The sequence below is a fragment of the Lissotriton vulgaris genome, chromosome 12 (genome assembly GCF_964263255.1).
Source record: "Lissotriton vulgaris chromosome 12, aLisVul1.2, whole genome shotgun sequence".
Classification (NCBI taxonomy): domain Eukaryota; kingdom Metazoa; phylum Chordata; class Amphibia; order Caudata; family Salamandridae; genus Lissotriton; species Lissotriton vulgaris.
This window is the reverse complement of record NC_141700.1, coordinates 742,909,349-742,922,667: the sequence shown is the minus strand read 5'-3', so window position 1 is coordinate 742,922,667 and position 13,319 is coordinate 742,909,349. Positions and strand designations below refer to the sequence as shown.

General features: G+C 41.2%; 1 protein-coding gene across 1 annotated transcript in view; it reads right to left on the bottom strand.

The window, feature by feature from the left end:
* LOC147678528 (extracellular calcium-sensing receptor-like) overlaps positions 1–13,319 on the bottom strand; it is a 100,655-nt gene that overhangs the window by 51,037 nt on the left and 36,299 nt on the right. The window contains exons 3-4 of the mRNA XM_086945673.1: positions 8,103–8,394; positions 1,691–2,521 (exon numbers count right to left, since the gene is read on the bottom strand). Of these exons, the coding sequence (XP_086801799.1) occupies positions 1,691–2,521; positions 8,103–8,394 (1,123 nt within the window). The remainder of the gene's footprint in view (positions 1–1,690; positions 2,522–8,102; positions 8,395–13,319) is intronic.

Below are 13,319 nucleotides of genomic sequence, written 5' to 3'. Positions count from 1 at the left end.
TATTCTATGACACTATTTATGACATCACTGATGACATCTCAAATGTCATTCAGAGTGACGTAAAGTAACCCTTTTAGCTCTACTTGCTTCTGAGTGCTTTTCAGCTTCTGTCTGTGGTGTTTTTACAAAAATGTAGTGATAAAAATCTCAATTAAGGGAAATTTGGGCCTGTTCCCTGACAAATATCTTTTTTATCATGATGACAGCCAGCAAATCATTCCTTAGAGCATCACTATTATCAGGTCTACTAAGAATAGGCTGCATGTAAGACAATATTTTAACCCATCACAACTAAGGGTGAACCACGTTCAACATATTTTTGGATGAAACACGTGGGTTGGCTTATAAAGTGCTAAAAGAAGTATGAATAAAGTAGGAATACTCTTTGGATTTACAAAGATCGTCATGGCTAATTGCTATTTTTCTAAATAAACATGAATATGGTGAATGTGGTGTTCCCTTGGTTATGATGATTTAAATTATTTCCCTTGATGGGGGTAGCATCCTTTGGACAGAGGGTGCATACAGGGTAGTGCACACCATGTGATATATATTGTCTTACATACTTTATTTTATGGGGATATAAGGGTGTGGGTGCGTCACTTTGTCGAGGTCCATTGTCCGTTCGTTGTTTGGGTTTCTCATGTAGGACAATATTGTTTCTCTAAATTATGTTACACAAAATGCTATTTATACAGCACATTTTCTGGAAGCATTAGGATTGCTTCTACCAGGGTTTACACAATAAAGGAATCTATACAGTATGACCTTGAGAGCAGGGTAAACACTAGATCCGATCAGCCGCGGAACGTGCAGGTAACAGTGGTGGGGTGGTGGGGCCGGGTAAAGGGAGATTTTGGGGGACGATGCCGAGGGAACACTAAATAAATAATAATTTGTCCTCTGCATCTTCCCTTGAAAACCCCTCTTACCCCACCGCAGTTACCTGCACGGACCGTGGCTGGATCTGATCCTGATGTGATGCCATTTGACATTTGGGCACCTTCGGGTGTGAAACATGTAGACTAGAGCATGTAGACCAGAGCAGAGGACCACCTAACAACTGTTCTATTGGTTTGTTTTTAATCTTAGCATGAATTCCCAAGGAATAAAATGAGAGAATGGGGGATTTCTACCACAATTTTCATTTGCACAACTATTTTACTCATTTTTCACAAGCACCCATCAGATAACTTATGCACCAATCATGGTAATGGTCAGTGAGAAGTACTTTGGTTAAAACTGCCCTCAAATCTTCTGGGATCGTAGGGACCATTATGCATTGCAGCTCATATCTAGCATGAAACTGAACCCCAAAATTAAGCATATAACAAAAGAATAAGCTAAGACAGCACACCCATAATCAATGTCAATCGGTCCGAGACATGACACAATATTGTGGACCAAATTCAATAGTCAAAAAATTAAGCATGCCAACTAGGTAAGTGAGGGTTCTAAAATACTAATTTTGGGATGCCCTTGAAGAACATATGGAGTAATTATTAGGAGATGGAATATAAGATAATTCTTATTATTAGCTTCTCTGTTAAGTTGAAGCTAATACTGTGAAATACCATTTCTTTTTAATTTTTTCGTAACTACTGAATGCCATTTTTTAAATAATTATTCAATAAATTTCTTGAAAGAGGCATCATGCATCAATTTCTTAGCCCCTAACAGATATTCCTACTTGCCAAGGCGAGAACTCCTTGACATCTCCACAGGTATCAGGGTTGAATGGTCCTCTTCCGCTCTTGCAGGCCATCAGATCCTTCAAAGCTGAAGCAATAGCATACACTGAACTGTAAGCATTGTATTCTGCTCTAAAAGTGGAGGCATCATTGTAGTTAGTGTGAAGACTCTCCAAACTCTCAAGTCCTGTGCACAGTTTTATTGTGTTGTTCCAAGAATGCAAAATACTTTTGTTGTCCAACCACTTACAGCCAAAAACTTCCTCCCAAAATAGTAGCATAAAAGTGTCCTCTGGATACCTTGATGGGTGAATGCTATTCAGATGCTCTTTAAATCCTGGCATCGCTCCACTGCGGATTGCAAACCCAATCGTCCCAGCCAGGATTTGTTGGTATTTTACTATAGACAGGAGCGCAAATGTTGACCAAGACTCACTGGCAATCCATATCTTCCCAGTGACATTCTGTCTCAACATTTCATCAACAATAGGGAGAAGGTGAATTTCACTGGAAAATATAACAATGGCCCTAGCAGATGAGTGTTTAATCACCTGGACAATGTGATAGGCATTCCTGTGAGCTATAGAAGTGAGAATTGTCTCAGAAAAGGCAAAGCACACCCCAGCTTTTGCCAATTCTTCCTTCAGGGTTTGAACACCTCGTTGGCCGTAGTCATTGTCCATGGCAAGGAGACCCACCCAAGTCCAGCCAAAGTTTATCACTAGCTGTGCCAGCCCCTTTGACTGGGATTCATCACTGGGGATGGTCCGGAAAAAGGAAGGGAACTGGTTCCGGTCACTCAGGATACCACTGGTTGAGAAATAGCTGACCTGCATTTTTAATAAAATGAAACAATAATGTATTTATCAAACATAAATTCTGTTGATATCTAAAGAAATAGTAGATGAGAAATATTTCCAAGTGGAATGAAAGATTAACACTTTGTATGTAAAATCCACAACACACAACAATACAGATGTTATCTGTGTGAAAGCAAATGTCATAATTTATGGCTTCAGTAGGCAATTTCTTACAATATATTCTCACTCATCTTGAAAGCAACAATGTTTCCAATAACCAACATTTCTAATTGATGATACATCTGAATTCCAATCTCCCAAAAGTTGCCTTTGCAATGAAAAAGGCTCAAATAACCCACCATGTATGACCATATATAAACCCGCGTTTAAGAGGAAAGTAGTGTAATAAATCTCATAAAGCAGACCTATCCAACTTTGTGCCTATCACGAGATCAATGATTTCCAATACATGAGTACAAAATGGCACTGTATTTAAACACACCCTCAATGTTTGTAAATGTTTCTACAACTAATTTACAAGTGCAGTACTCCTCTCAAGAATATAATCCCATTTGTGGCAGTTTAATCTGTGCCCAATATATTTGAAAAAGGATACTTTAATATTTGTATCTTACTTCTGAATAAAGTTTGAATCTAACCATCCCTTCTTATATGCTTTTGATATGCTTTCATCCTTCTAACTAGTATCTTTAAACTCATTTATATTAGGTACGCTCCCTCAAAGACTTTTGTGACAAAAAGGCTGTGCTAAAGTCGAGTAATTATGTGTAAAAGACAAGGCACTTTAAGAATTATCCTCCCAAACATTGATGATAATCTAATGAACATGACAGTAGTTTGGACCTGTAGTTTTTAGTTTTGTTGTTTGTGCTTGCATTTAGGAAGACAAAATCCAATATGAATTCACACCACCCTCCTACCTTAAAAATCCTCATTCCGCACAATTTCCAATATAATATTTTATGATCACATTATTGTGGTCTGTACTATATTTCCTCGTGTATGATGCCTGCATGTGGTCTGTTACTAATTCTTGTTATAGTTTTCTTACAGAATTAGTTTTAAATAAATACTTTTGACAAAAGCATCATCGTTTTTTTAATAATATTTTAACTTGCAACATGCCTTTCATTACATAAATGTGTGCACACTGTATTTTACATTTATATTTAGTGAATCCAAAAAGCTGTATTTGGGATGTGCACCCTAACATTGACATGAACTGGCCCAGGTGCCCAACTCCAATTTAAAATTAATGTTGTATTTTTATTTGATGTACATAACCTTCCTTCTGTTTCAGGCACCAGAGAAACGTGTAAAATATGTTTTTGTTTGTAGTGTGAGGTCATTTTTGGTGCATTTAATTGGTAGAACGATGATTCTCTGCACCTCCACGGGATGGCTGGCAGGAGAGGTGGATACTACTTTGCAGATATAAGGTCGCATTCATAGAAGAATCTGGCATTGTATTATGAGTGAGAAGGAGGTTGATACCATACACATAGGGAACACAGATGTTGCATTAGTTCTTACTCTGTCAGAATCAGTGGAATGTATTTCTAAGACAAAATGTTATTGTTTAATTGTGTGTAATTATTGTAGTCAGACTTGCCCCTGTCTATCTTTGCTGGTGGATATCCCATCTATATCGAGTTTGAGATCCGATGAACCTTCTATTCCTGATCATAGACGTACTTTCTAGAGCAAGTGTATGTCTACTTTCTTAATTAGAACCTTCGTTTGGTTCTACTTGCATTGCTGCATCTACTGACATCTGCAGCTTCAAAAAAAATCCAAATGTTCCTTCAACCTTAGCTTAGCTTTGGGGAGTTCCCTTTGAAGAGAACAGAATATTATCCCACTTTGCATTTTCTGTCCTTATTGACATGTACCTGGATTTGCTGGATTGAATTTCCTGAATTATATTCATGTTGTATTCAGATGACTATTTTTTCATGTTTAAACGATTTGGTTTGAGAATATCACTTTACTAATTTGTTAATAAACCTTCATGGTTTGCAAATTTCTCTTCTCTTACATTAGCTTCAGTTTGAGACAAAGGCTAATAATATGGACAGAGCGGAAATTCAAGTTTGTGCGATGCAAACACGATTCTTCTCTTATGCATTATCAATACACACAAGCAGGTATTATTGTGGAAGGAAATATTATTAAGATTTCACAGACTGCTCATTCTCACTTTTGTTTTACACTGTCTGGAACTGAAATGTTGTTACTAATAAGCTGCATCAACTCTTACATAACTGTATGCATACATTCTGTTAACTAAAATACTTTTTAGAAAATAATTTGTGCTCCGGGGAATGTTCTAAAACGTTGTTGTATGCGTGCCAGGATCTGCAAAGCACTGGCATAACAAGCATGATTTCATGCAGCCATATTAAAGGGAACACCATTTTTTTTAAAAATGATTTTTATTGATTTTTGTATAAAATCATAGAATACATAAATCTACACTGAGAGAGTTCACCGTAGCCCCCTAACCCTCCCCCCACCCCTTAGTCTGGCAGATTTCTATAGGAAAAGAGAAAATATATTTTAAAAAAAATGAAATATATGGATGCCACATTATGCATCGTTTGGCCCAGTATAATACCTGTGTGCTGTGCCCAGAAATCAATCACAGAGCTGGCATTTGAAAATAATAAATCAAGCTACATCAAACTTGACACATGTGTAATAATAGAACAACATAAAAAAATCTTCAAATAAGAATACAGAGGCTTTTGCCATTTCAACTACAAATACAAGTGTCAAGTTTGATGTAGCTTGATTTATTATTTTCAAAGGGAACACAATTTTAATAGTTTATTTTGAGTTTGGTAGCCAAAAGTAAGATCCTAAATGTGACAATGTTTGAGCATTTGAGAATGCAAAAAGGAATTCACCTAACACTTGAGCCCTTTGATTTGAAAACCAACCTTTTATTATAAGGCCCATTTCCATTGCAGGTTTCTTGGTGAATAGTCAATGCTGAATAATAGATGTTTGAAGTTACTGAACTTAGTGGTACTCATTCTATCAGTGTCAAGGTAATGAAAGACTCAGCGACTGAAACACAGATTCTGCAGTGGATGCATTAGTCCACTTAGCCATCATACCCTGCAGAACATGTCTGATACGAGAGAATATATCCACACTTGCCTGTTTTATCAAACACTACATGGAAGAATGGGATAAGTGTATGAACTCATGTTCAATATTTTCTCTTAATATACTTACAAATCCTTGTATGAATACAAACCAGGCTACAGGTAGACATTGGGTGCACAGTCTCAGTTTATCAATCAATAGTGCAGCCTTATCTCAATCTTTCCAGCGCAGACCATGACAGTGTGTTCGATTACACTTACAATACTCGGGGCCCGATTCACAAAGGTAAACTTAGACAAAAGTCTAACTTTACGACTACTCGTAAATGCCCTTTGTGAATACTCAAAGTCATACAGTTCAACTTTTGGTATTCACAAAGGGTATTTACGAGTAGTAAATGCCCTTTGTGAATACCAAAAGTCGTAAAGTTAGACTTTCGTCTTCAGTGTACCTTTGTGAATCAGGCCCACTGTCTTCAGCATAGGTGTGAGTCTGATAGAATGTGTTGTCACTGAGGAGAGCTCGTGTTTGAAAACAAGTGCCCTAGTTTGAGTCCACAGCAAGATATTTCACTCGAGGCAGATTGGTCAGAGCTTCAAAAGGGGTCAGGAAGCTCCCTGCAGCGGGTGCAGGCAGATTCCTTGGAAGTTCCAGGAACTCCAGAGCTCCTCCCAAGAAGCACACGAGGGACACACTGAAAGAGTGTTAAAGAATAGTAGATGTTTCAGCACCCAGGCTATTGTGCTGATTAGCTAAATACATATAAGATCCCATGGGCGATTGCATTGCAAATGCTTGTTTTTAATGATTATTGAGCAGCCTAACATGATCATGTCTATCTAGAAACAAGTGAATCGTGATTGACAATATTGTTGCTTACTGATGATATAATCTGTCACAGACCGCTTAACGTGTTCCTGAGTTAAAACGAGTAGGGTTATTTTCTAGAGACACGTTAATCTTTATTGAGAATATTGATTTAATGCTTTTTGTCTGCGTAAACTATGTGAGACTGAAAGCTACAGGTGTGAATCTGATTTCACAATAATAGAAGAGCCCTAATTCAAGTTTCCAGTCAGAACTGAAATATCAAAAGGATTTCACTTAGGTTAATACATATCCTGAGCTCTAGCTCAAACTGGTGGGGCTCCAACCATGCTTATCCTCTGATTAATGGAAAGTGGAGCTTCCACCCCCTCTGCCAGTGGGTAATAAATGCAATGTTCCTTCTGCCACAAAGATGCTATCATTGATGCGCTCGGAGGTCTGGCTCCTTTAGGGTGGTTCTCTATAACCGTATTATCCCAACATAATTTGCATGCGAGGTATGGAGGAATACGACAGAAAAAAGCAGCAACTGTCCCATTATTAAGGAGGAAACCTGGGCTATTGTTTGTTTTTCTGAAGAACAAATCACCTTCTCTTGAGGTTTATTTTCCAGAAAGAATAAAAGAGAAGCTGACTGGTTGGCCATGACATTGCAGCCTGTTTTCTATTCATTCCTAACAAAAATGATTCCCCTGTGTTGGTTGGTGCTTTTTTTAAGAAATGAAACTATGGTACTAAACTTGAATTAGGGTGAGGTGCCTGCAGCAAGATGGGGGGAGGTGGAGCTCTCTCTGCTATGACTAAGGGTGGGCGTAGTTCGCGAAGTAGCGCTACGCAAAGCTACACGAAGTGCACTTTGCACTACGCGAACTTCACGTAGCACTACGCGAGCTACGTAGTAGCATGTTCGCACTGTGCAAGATGTGTTTTCAATGATTGCACAGTACGGACAAGCATCCGGCACTGTGCAATCATTGAAAACGGCATCTTGCACAGTGCGAGCTGTAGTTTTCTGCTGCTCGAGTAGATTATTACTCGAGCTGCAGCTTTCTCAACGCGAACTGGTAGTTTCTCATTGAGAGCGGTCGCGAGCATGTGCAACCACTCACAATGAGAAACCTTACCTCCCCGCGTTGAGAATCTCGCCAGGATGTAATTTTGCTTGCTCGCGGTCGCGAACATGAAGTTCAGGACCGCGAATAAGCAAAAAATGAGCGCTGCACTACGCTACGCCGCACTACGCGTGTTCGCACTGTGCTACGCGCAACTCGCATAGTGCGAAGTTGCGCAAACTTCGCAAACTCCGCTAGCGTAGCGTAGTGCTTCGCCCAGGGTTAGCTATGACGACCTCAGGATTTTATTATTTCAATCTAATGCCTGTAAATCACCTTTTTTTACAGACTTTTATAGAGCGCAAACTTGACCCGGTATCGGGTATCAGAGCGCTTTACATAACACCAGTTGCGTTACATGAGGACACATTAATTTTTTGTTAGGCACGGGGAGATTAAGTGATTTGCCCAGAATCACAGGATGTTCCGCATCATTGCCGAAACTCGAACCTGGTTCCTCAGATTCGAAGTTGACCACCCTAGATGTAAAGCTAACTCATTTCCCCAACTCCTCACCTTTATGTCCTGATCCTTACCTGAGGATACTTATAAAGGCCAAGTAATCTGGCCATCAAAATGGTGTTAGTTGAACTGTAGTCTCCCACGATGCCTGCCACTTGAGCCTTCATCTGGCACATGTAGTTTGGAACAGACTTTTGGTTTTGAGTCAGGATCCACATGGTGCCCTCCAGGGCCTTCGATACAGTAGAGCAGGTGTCAAACAACCACAAACCCAGGGTGACATTTGGCAAGAGGTTGACATTCCTATTGATCTCCTCAATAGCAAACACAAGTGCCTGGAACCACTGGTAATTCTGGAAGGTCAACCTGTGGAGCATATTGAGGATTTAGATTAGACACTTGCAGTAGTGGAAGACAATGGCTTCAAGTCTTTCTAGTCCTTCACTGACAAGACTCCATCTGTGTATTTGCCATCCAACATTATATGATTTTTTAAATTCTGTTAGTGATTTTTCCCACACCCCAACTGGAGGAAATCAGTTAAAACATTAAATAAACTTTATCCATAAAACAGTTAACGTGATACTGGACAGATCCCACCAACACTCCCAGTGTTAGGCACCTTTGTTCCAGAATGAGAGCTTACTGACATACTGACACCTTCTTCTGCTCTGTTCCTACCACTTATATCATTTTGGGTTTTGGAAGGAATATTCCATTCCATTCTATTCGCATTTATAAAGTGCATGGCTACCCATAGGCATCCAAGCACTGGCCAAGCAACACAGAGTCATCTCAGGGGGGCATTATTTGTTGAACAGCCAAGTTTTTATGAGTTTGCGCAACCTAAGTTTGTTGTCTGTGAGTCTCTTTGTGAGGGGGATGGTGTTCCATAGTTTGTCCACATTGTAGCCAAAGGGCCGCCCTCTGCTTCTTACTCTTAAAATGGAAGAACGGTGGCCAAGCAGGCATTGGTGGATCAGAGGGCTGTGTTTGGTGTGCAGGGGGAGATCAGCGATCTAAGCATTGAAGGGCCTTTTGTTCAAAGTGCTATATGAGGAATCTATAGGGCGTCAAATTTGACCCTCTGTTCGATAGGTAGCCAGTGGACAGTGGCCAGGGCCTGCTGGGCAGAGTTGTGTCTGGCAACATTAAGCAGAGCTCAGCCTGAAGCGTTCTGCACCATTTGCAGTTATTTGCTAACAGTTATTGGCACTCCTAGATATATCCAATTCTCATAGTCCAAGCGGGAGAGAATTAACACCTGGACCACGAGTGGTAAAGAAGGGGAGCAGGTGTAATATTTTGCAGAGCCATCTAAGAATGTGCATAGCAGCGTAGGGAGAGTTTTGTGGACAAGGCTTCCATGCCTAATGATTTGTCCAACTATACCTCTGGGCTTTTAATAACTGTCTTGGGGGAACATGCCTTAGCAATCTGGACAGCCTGGATCCAACTGGGGATTTGTATTGTTGCCTAGTACTATGAGCTCTGTTTTCACCACATTAAGGGGGTCATTAGGATCGCAGACGGACTTGAGTCCGTCCGCGACCCCAGAGTATGAGGGAACGTCCGCATGGGCTGCGGCGTTCCCTCTGTGCAGATTAGGATGTGACCGCCAGGGTGGCGGTCACATCCTCAATCTTTAACACTGCGGCGGGTGCAGCTTCAAGCTGCACCCGCCGCAATGTTAAAAATGCATGCACAGCATTTGCGTGCACAAAGCGGCAGGCACCGCGCGGTGCCTGTTGCATTGTGCACGCAAATGCAGGGGGGTACCATTTGCACCCCCGACCACCCCTTCACGCAACGGGCCCCCGAAGTGAAGGTCCGTATGCTTTTCCACGGTGGAAAAGCCGCCGTGGAAAAGCATAGAATTGCAGACATCCTAATATGCCTGGCGGTGTCTGATAGACACCACCAGACATGTTAGTGCTTTTCCGCCGCGGTCGGAAGGCGACTGTGGCGGAAAAGCTGCGGACAGAATATCAGACCCACCAGCCATCCTAATTTGGAGGTGGGTCTGTGGAGGCTCCGCAGCGGTTTTCCCGCATCCTCCGGGCCGGCGGTGGCTTCCGCCGGCCCGTAGGATGCGGGAAATCCGCAATCATAATTAGCCCCTTAGTTTGAGGCAGGATTCTCCCATCCAGCTTGCTACTCTCTCCAGATAAGGTCCCAATGCGGGAGATTAATGTTCCCATCCTTGGCTTACAGAGAACACCAATTGTGTGTCATCAGCATTTAAAACCATGGATATACCCTATGACAATACAATATCTGCTAATGGATGCAAATATATATTAAAGAGCCTTGGACTCAGAAACAAGCTCTGCAGTGCTCCACACTTCAATGGGAAGATGTCCGATGAGGATGATCTATCAAAGACTTGAAAAGTCCTGTCCTTCAGGAAGGAGATGAGCCATTTAAGTGCCGGTCCTATAACACATGCCCTGTTGTTTCTTTTAATGAAGATGTCATAGTTCACCCTGTCGAATGCTGTACTGACGTCGAGGAGTATTATGGCTGCCATACCTCCTCGATCAAGCACCCTTTCTGACTCATCATTTACAGGTGAGAGGGTGGTTTCTGTGCTGTGTTTAGGACAAACCCCATCTAGGTGGGATACAGGACATTGTTAGTTTATAGCAAGTCTAAGAGATGATGGTTAACAAGTTTCTTTAAGACTTTGCTCAAACCAGGGATTAACAAGATTGGTCTGCAGTTTCCTGGGCAGAGGGGCTCCAGTTTGGGTTATTTGAAGGGGCTTTGACCATGACATGTTTTCAGACGGGGTACTATTCCTTTTGCAAGGGATTTGTTGACCATTTCTAGCATAACCAGAAAAGTGAGTTCAGCCCCTTTCGAAAAAATGTGCGGTGGGGCCAGATCAAATGAGGAACTTCGATTTACTGAATAAAAGTGTAAAATTATGAAAAGGACTGGGGCTTAGGTGCTTGTTACATTTGTGGAATCTAAGATAAATATCTGTGATTTTTTTTAGAAAGTTTTTTGCCAAGGGAGAGGTGTTGCTCTGAATGGGACTAGGATTTAAAAAGCTTTCTGTAGCCACTCACAGTTCTTTAACTGAATTTATTGTGTGTAGATCTGTTTTGGAAGGTATTTGTATTTCTGAGTGTTCAAAATTGAGTTTGTTCCATGGTCGATAAGTGGATGCATGTACGGTTGTATTGTTTTTTTTCTTTTATGTTGTAGAGCAAGCAAGTGGTGGTCTGACCATGTGGTTGGAGTAACTGTTTGAAAGGTAACTAGTTTTGGATTTGCAAAAATGAGATCTAGGATGTGTCCAGCAATGCGTCTGACTTTGTGGACGATCTACTGTAGGTTCAGTGCATCTAGGCCAGTGATGCTTGTTTTTGGATGGTGCTGCTGACACTGGCCTCGAGCTTGCATGCCATTCTCATCCCACCCTCAGCATGTCAAATAGTGCTGCAGACACTAGCCTTGAGCTTGCATGCTATGCTCACCACACCCTCAGATGGAGCTGTTGTTGGGTGTTACTGGCACTGGCCTCAAGTGCCATGCACATCCCACCCATGTATGCAGGATGTTGATGCCGACGAGTGCTACTGGCACTGGCCTCAAGCTCACATGCCATGCTCATCCCACCCTCATATGTAGGATGTGGCTGCTGATGGGCACTACTGGTACTGACCTCAATCTCGCTTGCCATGTGAATGCATGTGATGGACACTGGCCTCAGTCTTGGGTGCCATGCTCATCCAACCTCCAGCTGTGAGATGAAGCTACCGACCTCAAGTTCACATGCCTTGCTCATCCCACCCTCCACTATAGGATGGGGATGGCAATTGGTGCTACAGGTGATAAGCTCACCTGCCATGCTTATCCAACCCTTGGATGTAGGATGGGGCTGCTGTCACTAGCCTCGAGCTCACATGCCATGCTCATCCAACCCTTGGATGTAGGATGGGGCTGATGGCACTGGCCTTGAGCTCAAGTGCCATGCTCATCCAACCCTTGCATGTAGGATGGTGCTGCTTACACTGGCCTCGAGCTCGTTCCATGCACATCCCACCCTCGGCAAGACTCAGAGCTCTGTTAAAGACCATCGTCATTGCACTAGTTCTGTCTAGAGTGCAATACTTTAATGGCTTATATCACAATCTGCCCAAAAAATATTTGAATACATTGCAAATCTTTCAAAATTCAGCAGCCCATATGCTGATGAAAGTTCTAAGCTATGGTGTGGCCTTATAAATCATTAACTGACTGCACTGGGTACCAGTAAAAAAGTGAATAGATTTCAAGGGCCTATGCATGGCCGATAAAGCATTCCATGGCCTTGGACCCATCTATCTTAGGGATAGATTCAGATGGTATCAACCTGGCTGGACTATACGCTCTAGCTCTGCCAGGGTTTTGGTAGTTCCCACCTACAAACTGGCTACCTGAGCAGGCAGAAGTGTTGTTGTATGTGCTGCCCAAAATTCGGAATTGTTTGTATCTGGAGCTAAAAATCGCCACTTTCCTAATAGGATTTAGGAAAGCATTGAAAATGTGGCTGTTCAGTCATGACTGGTAGTCAGAGAGCCTCTTCCACCCATTCACTCACATTACTGGCAATGCCACAACGCCTACAGGCATGCAATGTTTTTATAAATGATCAAATCTGTACATATTAAGCCTTTCCTGGTTGAAGCCACTGTGACAGTATATGGAGATAACATAATTACCAGTTACCATGGTTCTACACTAGATGTTTTTATGACATTTGCAATTTCTTACATACCATATGAGTTTATATGCTTTGCTACATTTCTCTCTTAAGAATTCTTCTTTTTCAATAACTAGCGTAATTGTTATTAAACTTAAAAATATTACATAATAAACAATTAAGAAAATACTATCTAATTTCTATTTTTTTACATAAGCTTCCTAAAAGAAAATCCCATGGCTGGAAATAACAGTAAACTGACTGAAAATAACAACTATCAGAACTATCAAAAAGATGTAAAAAAGTTAGTATACATACATTAATACAAAAGTATAAACTCACCCAAATACAGAGCAAAAACATACCCAATACCCCTGAGCATCTACAAACTAACAACAAATTAACATACAATTTGTGTTCAGCCAATAGAAAACAAAGCACCTGCTTCACATAAAAACACCCAAATGGAAAAGCTGCAAAATCGTGAGAAAGATATAAACACAAAATACATCTAAATATACAAAATAGATACAATGACAAAAGATGCAAAGTATATCACTTTGCAGAAAGGAAAGCTGCAGTTACTATATCACATGGG